Source organism: Phaenicophaeus curvirostris, chromosome 6 (genome assembly GCF_032191515.1).
Source record: "Phaenicophaeus curvirostris isolate KB17595 chromosome 6, BPBGC_Pcur_1.0, whole genome shotgun sequence".
NCBI classification, from domain to species: Eukaryota; Metazoa; Chordata; class Aves; order Cuculiformes; family Cuculidae; genus Phaenicophaeus; species Phaenicophaeus curvirostris.
In genome coordinates, this window is record NC_091397.1 from 27,881,340 (window position 1) to 27,896,008 (window position 14,669).

The 14,669-nt window shown below is 46.2% G+C and overlaps 1 protein-coding gene across 1 annotated transcript in view; it reads left to right on the forward strand.

Annotated features, from left to right (window-relative positions):
• The first annotated feature begins 255 nt into the window (after positions 1 to 255).
• Positions 256 to 14,669, forward strand: part of NXPH1 (neurexophilin 1) — a 146,370-nt gene continuing 131,956 nt past the window's right edge. Inside the window, exons 1-2 of the mRNA XM_069859692.1 lie at positions 256 to 489; positions 1,129 to 1,290. Of these exons, the coding sequence (XP_069715793.1) occupies positions 1,237 to 1,290 (54 nt within the window). The 5' untranslated portion in view covers positions 256 to 489; positions 1,129 to 1,236. The remainder of the gene's footprint in view (positions 490 to 1,128; positions 1,291 to 14,669) is intronic.

Genomic DNA, 14,669 nt, shown 5'->3' on the forward strand with positions numbered 1-14,669 from the left:
GCCAGCCGGCTTCCGCAGGAGAGCTGGCTCCTCGGGCACCCGGCAGAGCCGGTGCGGGCAGGGCAGGCGGCGCGGGCAGCGAGGCAGGGCGGACAAGGCGGGCAGCGCCGCCCGGGGAGGGCTCTGATTCATCACCCCGTTCGGAGGAGAGGATGGGACGCCGCTAAACTCCCGTTTCTCTTTCCTCCCTTCCCCCTTCGCCGAGCAAGCCCCCCCCTCTCCTCCCCCCTCCGCTGCTCTTTCTCTCTCCCCAAGCAGTGAGGCTCGGACACTGCTCGGCTCCGGCGCTGTATTTTAAGATGATCGGCCGAGGTCTTCGCAGACAGATTTTTATCTGAAGTCAAATAGCAGGCGCTCTCCACTCCCTCACCGATAAGTCATTTTTAATCGAGACGAGTCGCCCTGGACGCCCCGGAGCGCCGGTGCCGCCGCTCCCGCCCGCGCCCCCGGCCGAAGGCGAGCGGGCAGCCCGGGCAGCTCCCTCCTCCCGTAAGTGGCCACGCTCGGCAGAGCCGGAGCGCGGGGCGGAGGGGAGGCGAGGGTGGGGAGAGCCGGCCGGCCGCCCCGACAGCGCGGGCCGCCCCGGGGCTGCGATCCGCTGCTCCGGGCTGGACCGCGGAGCGCCCCGCGGAGCCGCGGCCGCCGTCGGGCGGAGGAGGGCTGGGACGGAGGGAGGCGGGCGCTCGTCGGGGTACGCGGACCCTGCTCGGGCGTCCCGGGGACGGAGGCTTTTAAGCTTTCGGGACCGCGCGGAGCCCCACTCCCGGCCCGGCCTCACTCGGCTCCGCGGCTGCCGCCGCTCCCCGCGGGCAGGGCAGCGCTGCCGGTGGCGTACCCGGGCCGTCCCGGGGAGAGGACCGAGCGCCGGGGAGCGCTGCCCACAGGCGCTCTGCAGCCGTCCCGGACCGTTCGGGCACTTTGCTTCCGGGCTGGAATAACTAGATTTTAATCTTAATCTTGTTTTGTTTTGTTTTGTTTTTTTTTTTTGTTTCCTCCACCCCCGTCCACACACCCCATCTCCTCCTTCTCTCCCGCCCCCTCCTCTTCCCTACGCAGCTGTCTTCCCCCCTTGTCTCAAGCCTAACCTTGTCTTGTGGTCATGGGGTCTATAATTTCATTTTTGCCTAGGCTGGTGACAGCTCTGCTTATTCTGTAAAGTGGATGTCAGGTGGATCTATGTTCTGGAAGGAACAAAGAGGCAGCGAAGGCAGCGCGGGGGAAGTTTGAGCGGCGAGGATGCAGGCTGTGTACTGGTACGCGGTCCTTCTGCTGCAGCCCACCCTGTACCTGGTGAGTGCCCGATCCGGGGAGAGGGGAGCCCCGAGGGGAGGAGGGTACCAGCCTGGCGGAGAACGAACAAACTCACGGCAACTCCCGGCGCCCCTCAGCCTGCCCTGCCCCTACCTCCCGGTACCGGGCCGGGACGCGGGGTGGGGGATGCAGACCCGTCGCTTCTCCTCGGGGAAGGCGCGCAGCGCCGGGCGAAATCCCGGTCGGGGGTCCCCGGTGCCACCTCCCGGGCCGAGTCCCCCCGGTGCCTGCGGGGGCGCCCGCCCAGGCTGTGGGCTGGAGGCAACTTCTTGCCCTCTTCTCCCTCCCGAGTGTGGGAGTCCCTCCCGACGGGGACCCCCGGGTGCCCCCGTGGGCGGCACAGACGCTCAGGCACGCGGGGACGAGCAGAACTAGTGTTTTACGCGTTAAGTGTCATTGACTTTCGTAGCAAATCTCCTTTAAGATTACCGGAGGAACGCGAGTAAACGGCGGCGTTATCTCCTTTAACACACGCTTTATTCCCTCCACGATGGCGAGGAACGAAACCGAGGCGGGCCGCTCCTTTGCAGCCCGGACTCTCGCTCTCTTGCTACACGTTAAGGAGGCGAGCGCTCGGCGGGGAGCTCGTCCCCGCGGCGGCGGGGGAGGGGAAAGCCCCTTCCGCGGGAGCGCTGCCGAGCGCAGCATCCCGGCCCCCGCGCCGGGGAAGGCTCCGGCTCCGCGGTCTCGGGGCGCTGCCTGCGCTGGCGCGGACACGCCGCCTGGGGGCGCTGCGGGGCAGCGCGGCGCTGCTGAGCGCGGCCGAGCTCGGGGCGGCCAATCCCGAGCGGGCCGGGGAGGGGCTGGGCGGGGCGCGCTCCTCCCGCGGCCGCGCAGCGCCGTCCCATCCCGACCCGACCCGCCCGGGAACCCCTGCCCTCGCCGGGCCGGGCCGCGTCTGCCGCGGGCGCCTCTCCTCTCTGCGAATTTTACAGCTGGGCAGAGGAGGGAGGGGGAGAAAAGTACGCGGCAAATAATCTATCAAAAAGCCGGAGCGAGATCGATATGTCGTGTTAAATTTTAAATGTGTTTGCTGGCAGTTAAACTGCTCTCGACTCATTACAACAACAGTGTTGGATTTATTCTAATGCGCTGCAGTCTGAACAACAAGAGCATTAATTCTCCTTTAATTGTAAACTGGGAGCATTTGAAAACCATTCAGTGTGCAAATTATGCTGATTCAATTACCGTTTAGTTACAGACTTCATTACCTGAATGCTTTCCTTTTTTTTTTTCATGTTTTTTTTCCGAGGGCTTGGCATTGCAGAATAAAGAAGGCGATTTTCCAGTTTCCTTCGAAACAATGCAAAATACGATACCAAAAAATATCGGGGATAAAAGACAAGCCAGGGGGAGGGAATGCGCTTTTTGGCTGAGCTGTGTCTTCTGCCAAAACACTCGGGGGTGGGGATCCAAAGGATTTCCCTGTCTAACTCAGTTGCTCTTTCTGAGTCGGTACATTCTTGACGTTAATGCCAGTCTTCCTATTCTGTGTATTTCGGGAGTGACTGAAAATTTGCGTTAGGCCATCGCATTACAATAAACTGTTTATTAGCATCAAAACGTGAAGTGTAGATTAAAGCTTTAATGCCGTGCCACAAGCCAGCAAGGTGCAGCACTTTGTTGTGCCTGTCCGTGGGTGCACGTCACTCTGTATGGATTAAAGCATGTTCAATTAGGAATTAAATTTTCAGTACTCAGCCTGTTAGGGAGGGGAAATGAAATGGCAGCACAACCTGCTTCCTACTGAGCTTGTAAAAAAAACCCAACCAAACAAGAAATAAACCCTTTTTGAGAGGGGTTAATAATATAGGGGAGAGGAGAAATCGCATGTTTCCCCTCCACCTAAACAAGGGGGTATTCAGTGATAGTAAACAGCCTCAGCGAGGCTGGGATGCCTCGAAATTAGTCATTTGCAGACACTCGCTGGCTTGTAATTTCTCTTCACCCAGCAAACCAAGGCTTCTTCTCCCCTCCTTTTTCACCCCCACACCCCATCATAATGAAATCTTAGAAGAAAAAAAAGTGGTTCTGCTTTTCTACCCATTTTTAATAGAGCCATATGCCATCCAGCCTTATTGCTTGAAATTTATAGAGGTCACGGCCGACCAGAACGAGTAGGAATTTTGCTGGGGTAGAGATGGTTTGCCGTATTATGTTTATTGATAGGAACATTACTTATCCTCCACAAGGCATGCATTTTCTCCTTGTTTCAAGAGGTGCAGTGCATTGAAAATGTTACATTTGATTTGCGGTGGAAGTGCATTTCCTTTGGCCTAAACAGATAACTTAGTATTTATTTGCTAGAATTAGGAGTTAACCTTTAAAGTCTTGCAGTTATTCTGTTTCTTCAGATTTAGAGAGCTGCAGAAAGTGTTGCAACAGCTACATTCTGTCTTATTTACCACGAGTTCTCGACTCCACCGCTGTTATTTCGAAAGCATCTTAGTCCTATGTTAATGAAGAATGTTTTCTTAACAGTGCTGTGCCGAGCTCAAAATCGTCATTAAGGAGACCTGTACGAATTAAGAAAGAAAAAAACACCCCGGGATCGTAGAGTGTTTTAGGTTTGAGCTCCGTCTGTTTATAATGACACCGGGGTTTTACACCATTCCTTTAACGGAAACCTTCTCGTTTAATTCCTGCCTAGGTGCCTGTGAATTTCCAGCCTGACACCGCAGGACAACAAACACCAGGCTGTTTCTTTTAATTTGTGGCGGTGTTTTTTTGTTGTTGTTGTTTTTTGTTGTTGGGTGGGGTTTTTTTTGATTTTTTTTTTCTTGGGTGGAAACAACATGCTGTAAAAGCGCCTACAAAACGCGCGGGCTGCTGGCAAAGACGGCGAGGATCCTAACTAGTTATTTCTCACTAGGACAGGTCAAGCACGGCCCCGAAGGAGCAGGCTGATGGTTTCGGTGCCGGCGGCGGAGCGGCCCTTCGGGCGGGCGCTGCTGGCCCCGTCCCGCCGCTCTCCGGCCGCGTCCCGCGAATCCCTCCGGCAAACCCAGGGCTCGGGCAGCAGAATGCCTTGCAGATGGCAGGATTCTGCCCCTCAACGTGTTCACAGGCTCTGCCTTCGCATCCTGTAGGGAAAACTTCTCGCACGGCGCAAGCGAGGAATAATAACATGCACCCGTTTTGCTGGGATCATCCCTGGTTTGAAGGAACTTCGGCTCACTACTTAGGTCCTCCTTACACGGAACAGCGGGTACGGAACTAAACCCGGACGCTTCCCTCCCCACTCAGACATCTCCTTTTCTGCCCAACCCCGGGGTTGTCGTCTTTTCCCAGCATCTTCACCGGTGGGTTTGTAAATTAGGATACACATCAGAGCTGACTGGCAGAAGGTTTTAAACTCTGTGCTGAATTCAAGCAGCGCAAGAGCAAGCGGAGGGGTGATTTTTCACCCCCCACCTCCTCCTCCTCCCCGACGAGAGCCGCGAGCGGGTTGTTTCGCAGGGGGGGGAGATCCTCTGAGCGGCGCTTTGTCAAAGTACAGCTCCGGGGCTCCCGGGGCACCGTGTTTTACAGGGCGATGGCTTTGGCAGAGGATCTTGTAAACAGCCTGCTAACCTCCTCCCCGTGTCCGGCTGGAATTTTCACGTCTGTTCCACGCCGTCGCTGTAGTACGGAGGCCTTCTGACAGCCGAGCGAAGCTTTCCTGCAAAAATATCGTGAATAATAGAGGTTTAAAATTGTTCTCAGCGGTGGCACGCTTCACACGGTATTTGCTGAGGGAGGAAGCAGAGGGTTAGTGGCTCCGCAGTTTGTGTACATTTAATTTCGCTATGTGTCGATCTGTTTGCGGTCATTTCACCCCGATTAATGAAAGCTACAGAGAACGTGAAGAGATATCACGTGCCGACGAAGATAAGTTGATATTTTTTTTCTCTTTTCTTTTTAAAGGTAGTTGCTGATTTTGTCCTGCTTTGTCGTGGGAGGAAAAAGAACCCTCTCTAGGCAGCGAAGATAAAAGAAAACAAAACGCATAAGATAGAGAAGGCATTGTCCTGTAAGAATCACCACCCACAGCATTTTCTCAGAGGCATTTGCCTCTGAAAGCATTCGGGTATTGCTTTCGGCCCCCCAAATAAGCGATTTCTTGCAATTTTCAATTTGGCATCGAAGGCGGGGAGAGCGGGGAGAGCGCTTGGTGCGGAGGGAGCGAAGTGGCTTTTTGTGCGGGAGTTTACGTAGCTTTGAGACGATCCCGCTCCCTTCTTCTAAAGGAGTTTGAAAGACGCTTTCGCCGTGATATAGGGGAAATAATGAGTATGATGCAAACTTTTCGGGGCTTCCTTCCTCCCTTCCTCCCTTCCTTCTTAACCACCAGGGACCTGTGCTAGGAGTCTCTCTGCCCTGAAATTTCTTTTTCCTGGTGCTTCGTACACAAAGTTTTATTTTCTTAAATCACTGGAAAAAGCAGTCTGGAACAGATTTCACCTTTTAGGGAGGCACCTGGATACAATCTGGTATACTCACCTTTCTTTGACTAGCCAAATCTTCCTAGTCGGTACCTAGAGGTATCCATTTTAAGCTCTTTAATATTTCCCTGCATCTCTAAACCGCCATTTTAATTAACAAAAGCCAATTTCCCAGTCGTCTTGGAAAGTGCGGTGAAGCAGGTTAAGAAACCAATTGCTTGGAGAAAGTGAATCTATGAGCCATCCTTCCCTCCCTAGGATTCGCTTCTGATCTTACGATTGGGCTTGGGTGAAGTTATGCTGTGATTTATCAGATAGTTTAACTCTCAAATCGCTCTTCTTGTAAGTCAGCATTAAACCACTGCCTGGGTGCTTTGTAAATACAGCTTTAGCATTTTTTTCATGCAGCGGATTGACATGTTGATGATTCTGCTTTAAGAAATGTGACAATAAAGTGGAAAACCAAAGGCTGGCAAACACTTCATCAAGGATAAAAAGGTTCTGCTGTAAGGATGTCACTCAATTTATTGTGAAAGTCGAATGAATTACGTTTAATGAAAGTGCTCCCCAGATGAATATTACCAGCAATTTCCTGAGTTGGCTCTGTCAGATTGATACGAGGAAATGCCAACCCATATCAAAAAAGATCTTCAATCCCAATTACTATGCAAGCTTTCGAAGAGCTCCTTTTTATGGATATGATATATATTGGCGGGTTCTCAATGCTGTGGAAACTGCTCTCTGTTCAACAGGACAGCATATTTCCTAGTTTATTGTTTAACCCTATGTTTTCCTGGCTGTTGTTTAAACTTCTGCAAGTGCCCTTGTTTTGAAGGAGAAACAGCCTCTCATCCTCTAGTCTCTCATCCTCTTTTCCCTTTCCATGACCTCGAGAGACCAAAGTTGTGTGTCTGACAGAGAGCAGAGGCAATTCTCATTGCTGGAATTTTATTCAGCCTCGATGGACAAAGCCGAAGGTCAAGAGAAATAACTCGGCTGAGACAATGGCGTTGTATTCCCTCATTTTCAGTGTATTTCTAGGTGATAATCCTGACCACGGCAATATTTGTTACCTAGCAATCCCAATATTCCCGCCCTTTCTTCCTCATTTCTCTAAGGCTTCTTTGGGCAAATTAGAAATTCAGTGAGCCCGCGAAGAGAGAGAAAAGCTCTTCTGTTGCCTCATCTGCATAAGAATTGACTTTGTGAGAGGCTTTTCTGTTCTATTTTAACTAGTATGATACCAGTCGCTGCTTAGGATACAGCTTCTTTCCCCAGAATCCATCTTGATAGGGTTGTTTGTGATTAAAGGAGGGACTCAGTCATCTTTCTTTTACCACTTCCCTCTTCTTTTAAATTTTTTAAATCGGAGAGGGAAAGAGGCGGTATCGAAAGACAACTGGAGGTGCTTGGTACTGTGCAGCGGGCTGGGGACACGGTCACCTTCACACGTGGAGCTGCACTCCCTGCATGCAGCACTAAAGAGAAAGGAGAAAGAGCTTGTCCTTATCCCATGTCGGGTTAGTTTGGTTTCACGTTTTCTTGTTTGTTACTGGATCCACATCTAAAACTTTCTGCAGAGCACGATTAGTCCATGTGGTTTTTGTTTCTCAAAGTGTGTTTTTTTCCCCCCTCTGTCGGAGATGCAAAATGTTTCGGGCTGCGGAAGGCCAGTACTAGCACTGCGAGGAGAGCAGGCTGAGCCTTGCAGACTAGCCGGGACAGGACTTCCTTGGAGGTGCCCTGCTTCGCGGTCCCCTTGCCGCGCTCAGCCGCCCCAGCCCAGGGCAGCGCCGTGCAGCACCTTGGAGAGCGCCAGCGACGGGCGGGCAGCGCCCAGCGCCGCGCCGCTCCCCTTCGCTGCGCGCTGCTGGGGACCACGCCGGGCATCGGGAAATCCTCTTCCGCAGAATCCCTGTCCTCGGCTAGCCAGTGTTTCGGGCCACTGCTCCTCAGACCACACCCGAAACCCGCTGCCGACCTGGGTTTTCGCTGCCTCGGTTAGTGTTCCTGAAGGAGGAAGCAGTGGGGTGGACTAGCAGATCGATGCATTTACTGCTGCTGCTGACTGGCTTTCTTCTTATGGTGAAAAGCAGCCTCTTTATTTTCTGGGGCAAAACTGACCAGAGGGCCAATATGTGAGTTTGGAGCAGAAGAGGGATGGGATCTTGGATTTTTTTATCTAAGACCCCTGGAAGAATGAACCTGGGGATAAGGAAAGCTGTTCTGGATGGTTTATTTCATTCCATCCCAGGACTACAGTATCCTCTCCTTTTGTAGAGAGACCAGAGGTGTCCAAGAGCATCAGAGTCAAAATAGACTGTGGGACCTGTTGTTCCTGCCCATGGCAGGGGGGTTGGAACTAGATGATCTTTAAGGTCCCTTCCAACCCAAACTCTTCTATGATTCCACGATTCTATGGCTGACACTGAGATGAGAGGGCAGGGACTGGTTAATTAATAATGACTCTTCCTATCTCCACATATCATGGCTGGAGTGGCTCTCGGATGTAGCTGGTGTCATTTTGGGATAGTGGTGCTCTAAAACACCTATGATGGGCGGCTGCATCTCGCTCCCTCCACTGGCTTGTGTCCTGGCAGCCAGTGCTTGAGGTATCACCCAGCTCTCACCTTGCTTTCAAGAGCGGATAATAGCAGGAAGTGCCTCCACCCCTGCAGTGCCCACACATTATTGACAGAGCTGTCCTCTAGAGGTCTGATGCCTGGAAAACACTTGTCAATGAAACACTGACTTTTGACAAGGCAGGTGTAACTAGATGACTGATGGAGGATCCTCCAATAAAGGAATGTGATGGAAATCAACTGGGCCAAAAGGAAAAACGATGCACAATCCCTATCCACCCTCCAAACAAAACCATAAGCTGTTTATTCCTGATCACTAGTGATTGTGATGCTTTTGCTGGATGTGAAGATTTTCAAATCCCTTTTGATTACACCACGTCCCCATGCCTGGTGCCTAGAAACTGTATTGTCTGCTTCAGAGATATTGCTTTTATTTTCCAAATGCCACCCTCATTAATGTCAATGTCTCACAGTCCAATTAACGACAAATGTCTCAGGGACGTTCATCTGCCTTGCACACTTCATCCATCTCTCTAGGTACTCTGTCTTTTCCTTTCCAAGGAGTGGTTTAGTAATATTTTCTTCCTTGCCCCCTGTGTCTGCTATGAAATGATTTCCTCTCTAGTTGGTCTCTGTCTTGTCCGTTTATGTGTTAGTTTTGCCAGTGTCCTCTGGAGGGGTATCACCTCTCCTGTTAATCTGTTTCATCACTTTGATGACAGGTTGACCAGTGTGTGGAAGATAATCTGCTTTTTCCACATCTACAGATTGTTGAACGGGGAGAAATTAGGCTTTTTTTTTACTTTTTGGGGCCCTACCAAATGATATAGATACTAGTGCCCTGTCTTCCTCAACTTTCATTTTCCAATCTAGACTTGATGCAATACCTAAAGAATTAAGACCCTGGTTGTTTCTTTGTGTGTGTAGCCCAGTTATTTCTTATTTTGTGTGCTTGTGATTTTTCATGGTGGTTTTTTTTGTCTTTTTTTTTTTAACTTCTAAAAAAAGGAGAAGTAAAATATGCCTATGTTATTTCTTTGATGATAGCTGGAAAGGATCTCTGGGCTTTGCAGGCTCCTTTTAGCACCAGAGCTGACAGCCAAGATAACACCAGGAAAGAAGTGATCTAGTAGCCTCGGTTCTTGGAAGCACCTTTAATTAAAATATGACAAATATGTATATAAATTAGATATATTACAGTAATATAATTTATTTAGGAAGAAAAGTAAAGAGTCACTTAAAGTCTAACCAATACAGCATCCTTTGTTGAAAAACAGATGATGCTACTTATCTTCTTAGTCAGAACATCTGATGCTTTGATTCAGAAATCCCTGAACTCAGTGGTGATGTCTGGCAATTCCACTAGTTTTGGATGATTAGTTTCTAGCATGTCTTATGCCCTGACCCTCCTGTACCCCTCCTCCATTAGGCTTGCATTATGTGGGAGTGAATTTTCAGCTGGCACAGTATTTTTCACATTTGTCTTAGAAGTGCATATGAACCACCAGGTAAAAAACCCCAAACCCACATTCTAATCATAAATTGAGAGCACTACTGGAAAACAAAAGCTCCTATATAGCTTATTCTATGGCTTGGTCCTGCAGTGTTATACATTATAGGATTCCTATGTAAATCTATGGTTTACTTGTGCAATGAGGACAAATTCTGTCTCCTGTTGAAGATTATATAGACTGTTTCTGTCACTGTGGAGTGCTTGTAATTATTCAGATGCCACTTCAAACTGGAAGTGTAATTGGCAGCTCTAAAAATTTTAACTAATGGCATTTCTGCTATTGACAGTTCAGACCACCTGTACCATAACATTTATCTGCAACACATTTTATAAGCCATTCTCAATTGAACTTCAGAAAAACAATTCTTCTACTAGGTTGTTTTGTCAAGAAATGTTGTCATAGGCCTTCAGGTACATAAACTGCTTATATAAAATTAATGGACTGCTTTTTATATTTACAATCTCATCCATAGCATGTGAGGTCTTGCAAAACAAAGTATGGACTTAAAATATTAAAGCTGTGTCCTCACAGTTGTTGCACAGTCAATAGTAATAATGTAAATTTTGTAAAAAAATGTAAAACCAATAATAATTGGTTTGTTTAAAATCAGAATATTAGTCCATAATTCGACTCTAATTTTGCGTAATTTCTGTTGTCACTTTCTATGGCTATTCTGTATTGCATACAGAGTTTTCTCTTAGTGTTTACATGGGGAATGCTTTGCACCTTAAGAAGATTTTGTAAGCAATATTGCTGGGTAAAACATAGCAATAATACTGCAGGTTTATGAAGGATAATTGCTGAGTGAACAGATCTTTAAAAAGCAGGGAAATAAGAACGAGTACAAATACAGAGGTGTGACGTAAAATATGTGTGTAAGAAATAGTACATCAAAACTTTCACCGTTAAAAAATATGGGATCCATCATGCTGCCTTCATTTATAATGGGTATTGCCTTAACAAGGCCCATAATTTTATATTTGTACTTATTTCTTTTTCTTGCTTGCTTGTAGCAGTTGGTAGTGTAGTGCATGTTGTGAACAGAGGTGCAAGAGTATGACTCTAGTAACAGTACTTTTTAATATCTGTATTATAAAACAGGGATTTTGAGTAGTTACCTCAACAAAGGATATATTTAACTTGAGTAGGGCCACTTCTGTGAGTGGTCACTTGGAGTGAGTAAGGAAAGACATCATCTGGCCTTGATAAGACAGTGCTCTGTGTGAATCATCTGCTGTACTTCCAGCTTCCTTCTACTGAATCAACTGGTGGTACCTCTTGCTATGTACATCCTTACTCTGTAAGCAGGTCTACTGGCTCTCCTAGTGCTTATCATTGGAATAAGACGCTGTCCCACAGAGTTATAAATGTACCAGAATGTCATGTGTGTTTGCATCTTAAATATACAGAATATTTCCTAGCTAGAGCAGAGTGTGAATCCTGGGAAAGTTAGTGGGTGGATTAGCAGATTTTAAGGATATGGTTCAGTCTTTCAGTGTGGTGTAATCCAAATGAATATGGAAATGTGTGACCAGGTTTGTTAGAGGAGGTGCAAGTGATGCTTTTATTCTTTTTCTTTACAATTAACAGAATATTCTGAAATTGTGGGGTTGTAGCAGACACTTCAGAGTGGATGCCAGTGGTTTGTAACAACTTTTTAGAGGCAAACCCTAAGGTTAACTGAAGTCAGGAAACTCGCTCACGTATGCTCCTGTGCTTTTGCTAAACTAGGACTGTAAGAAGTGATTGCATTTCTGTTTTTAGGATATAACATTTTCTTCTTCCATGTCAGAAAAGATCATGCATCAATATCTTTATGAATGTTACAAACTAATATTTTTTACCAAGAACTTGCTGAATTTTCCTCATAGCCTTTGGTCTGAGCTACTTAGTCTCCTGTGAAGTTAAAAAGAGCTGAGTGGGCTGCACACGCCTTTATTTCTAGCATTGTTTCTTTCACTGTAGCATGCTTTAGTGAATTTACCCAGAAGAATGTTGTCCTGTTGTTGGTCTGCCAAGAGACACTTCTTTTAGATCCAAGTCCTTTTTTAGTCTGGCGAATGGCTCAATGTCTACAGTACCCCTTCACCTACAGTAATGACTATATGATTTGTCCCTAAACTTTTATGTTTTGTTTTATCCAAGTGGAATAGGGCTAGTGATGTATGTCTGACAAAAAAAATTGAATCTGTGCTGCCAGCCGTTGTGGGTGGATGATTTACTTTAGCTCAACAGGTGGAGCTGTGACTTTGCTAGCCTGTTGATTAAGGCTACAGCTAGCTGGACAGGTCCCTGACGCAATTTTGCTCATGTATTTTACACTCCCTAAATTTGCACCTACATTTATATTGCTCATGGAAAATTTTTAACCTCCTGGCCTGTAAAACACTTAAGTTAGTGAGAGGCATATGTGCTTGTATGTTCATCAGGAAAAGTTCCTTGTTGGTGGGAATATGGTGGTTCTAGGGGGCCACTGTAGAAGTTTTTTTCAACCCCAACACTGCACGTCAATGGAGAAATTAGACTGAGTCTAAGACAGTATTTCCTCTTAGCCTTCGAGTATGGTCCACGTTACATGATTGATTTAAGATTAATTCCTGAATTCTAGGGATTTTCTGTGCCCTGATTTTTTTGTTAGGACCTCGAAGACTGTAGAAATGTTTGTAGCAATTCTCATCTCTTCAGAATGTTTAGAAAAATCCAGTTACACTGGATCTATGTTAATAACATATGTAAAAGTGGCAAACTCATTGCTTTTGCACCCTGTAATCCTCGTTTTAGAGACTACTTGCACCTTCTATGGGCCATGGGCCACGTTGCTCTTTTTCCCTGATTTAGCTGCAGCTGGTCATATGGTGGTTAGAGTGATGGATGAAAGATCTGTCTTTGTTGGGAAAACATATTGCAGACAAACAGGAAAGTGGGTTGAAATGAGTTGGGGTAAAAACACGAGGATCTACCTTAGAAATCCTTTCCTTAGAAATTTTCAGTTCTCCTGTATTCTCATTCTTTTATATTCATGTTTCAACTCTCCTGCTTTCTCATACTTTTATATTTATTTTTAGACATACACATGCATAAACTAGTAGGTTTTTTTTTTTTTTGGTAAGTGTTTAGAGGATTGTTTCCATATGGATTTTTGCATCTCTTGGTAAGTTGGCGATTCAAACATAATACTAGATGTTGACTAATCACACCAGAAGTGTTCCTGGTACTACACTTAAAGCAACAAAGTCAATTATGGGATCAAAGACAATACTAACTGAAGATTTCAAGTCACACTATCTTCAGTAAAGAAGGAATCATTGTGATTAGATGAAGCAAAGAGCTCCCAAACAAACTCCAGACTAAAATATGCTGAAAACATTCACTGAATGCTTAGAATAGTAAAAAGCAGAGATCAAAACATGAGGCTGTTTCATGAACAGAAATGTAGGGTAATCAAATGAATTATTTGCTATTAATAATGTGACCATCTACAGTCAGACTCCGATAAATATGTCCAGAGGGGATGAAAAATCTACCCAACTGAAATTACATTGATAAATTTGTTCCAGTTTCCAATGCCTTCTGAGTATATATTTAGGAAACAAAAGCTGTCATAAAGACAACCTGCCAGAAAACGGACTCAACTGTTTTTTTTAATTGAGATAATATTCTTCAACAATGGAAGCAAATTCCAGATTACTTAAAGCCATTGAATGTGTCACTACTTTGGTAGAGATTTCTTAGCAGAAATGTCAGCATAAAAGTGACCTCTAATGGTTGCAAAGACAAACTTGAGGTTATGCTTCTTTGTTTGTTTTCATAATAGCTAAACATGATATGGGAGCTAAGTTTTTTTAAAAAATCACATGGTTTGATCTGTTTAGTACCTAAGGAACGTTTTCTATCATCACCTCTACTTTTGCTAGGGAACTCATTGCAGATGGTAGGGAATGTATGCTATTAGCTCTCATGCTTGAAGAAACTGGAGGTTCCTTTTTAATCAAATCCTGTTGGTTCTAAAATATGAATGAATCACTGAGGTTGCAGAGGAATAAGTACACTAATCAAAAGGCAATCCCAGCACAATTTTCTCCTTAGAAAACAACCCCAAATCTCTAAGAAAATAACAGAATCTGAGTAAAGATTCACCCTGTCCCAGTTTGTATAGCTTTCACTGTCTTTTCTCCTTTGATTTCTATTCCTATGAAAGTCTATCTGGACCTCTGTTTCATTCTTGGCTATCTAAGAAGAATTTACACGGCATTTGGCACTATTAATGACTGAGTCAGGGTTACCCACAAACCGAAGACTCTGACTTCAGTCACAGGTTTGGTTCAAGGCTGAACTCTTCCCTTAGGGTTTTTTTGCTCATACAGTATTAAGGCCATTGAGCACAGGAAAGAAACATTGCAAATGCCTGATGAAGTGACTGTGCAGAAAGTTTCTCTTACATGCCAGTATTCTTTGTTCTTCATTTTTGTTGTCTTCTATCACAGCTTCTAGCTTTAATTGATTGACTACTCCATATTCAATTACTGCATAATTACTTCACATCAACCATGCACTGAAACTCTAGCTTTCCTTAGTGTGGTGATTTCAGATCATGACACTGTGAATATTGTCTTTGGCCATTCTTCTGTGTGTTCTCGCTGTACAGTACCTTTTCCATGATTGATATAAGTCAGACCATAGCAATCGTGTTTTAATCATCCTGGGTTCAGCTGTCAGCTTCAGCCACACATTCAAGCATCCTATTAGTCAGTTGCAAGAAGCCAACAACATACAGCTAAACTTTGCTCCCAGATAAATGACTGTACCTCATATTCAACTGTCACTTACAGTAGAATTAG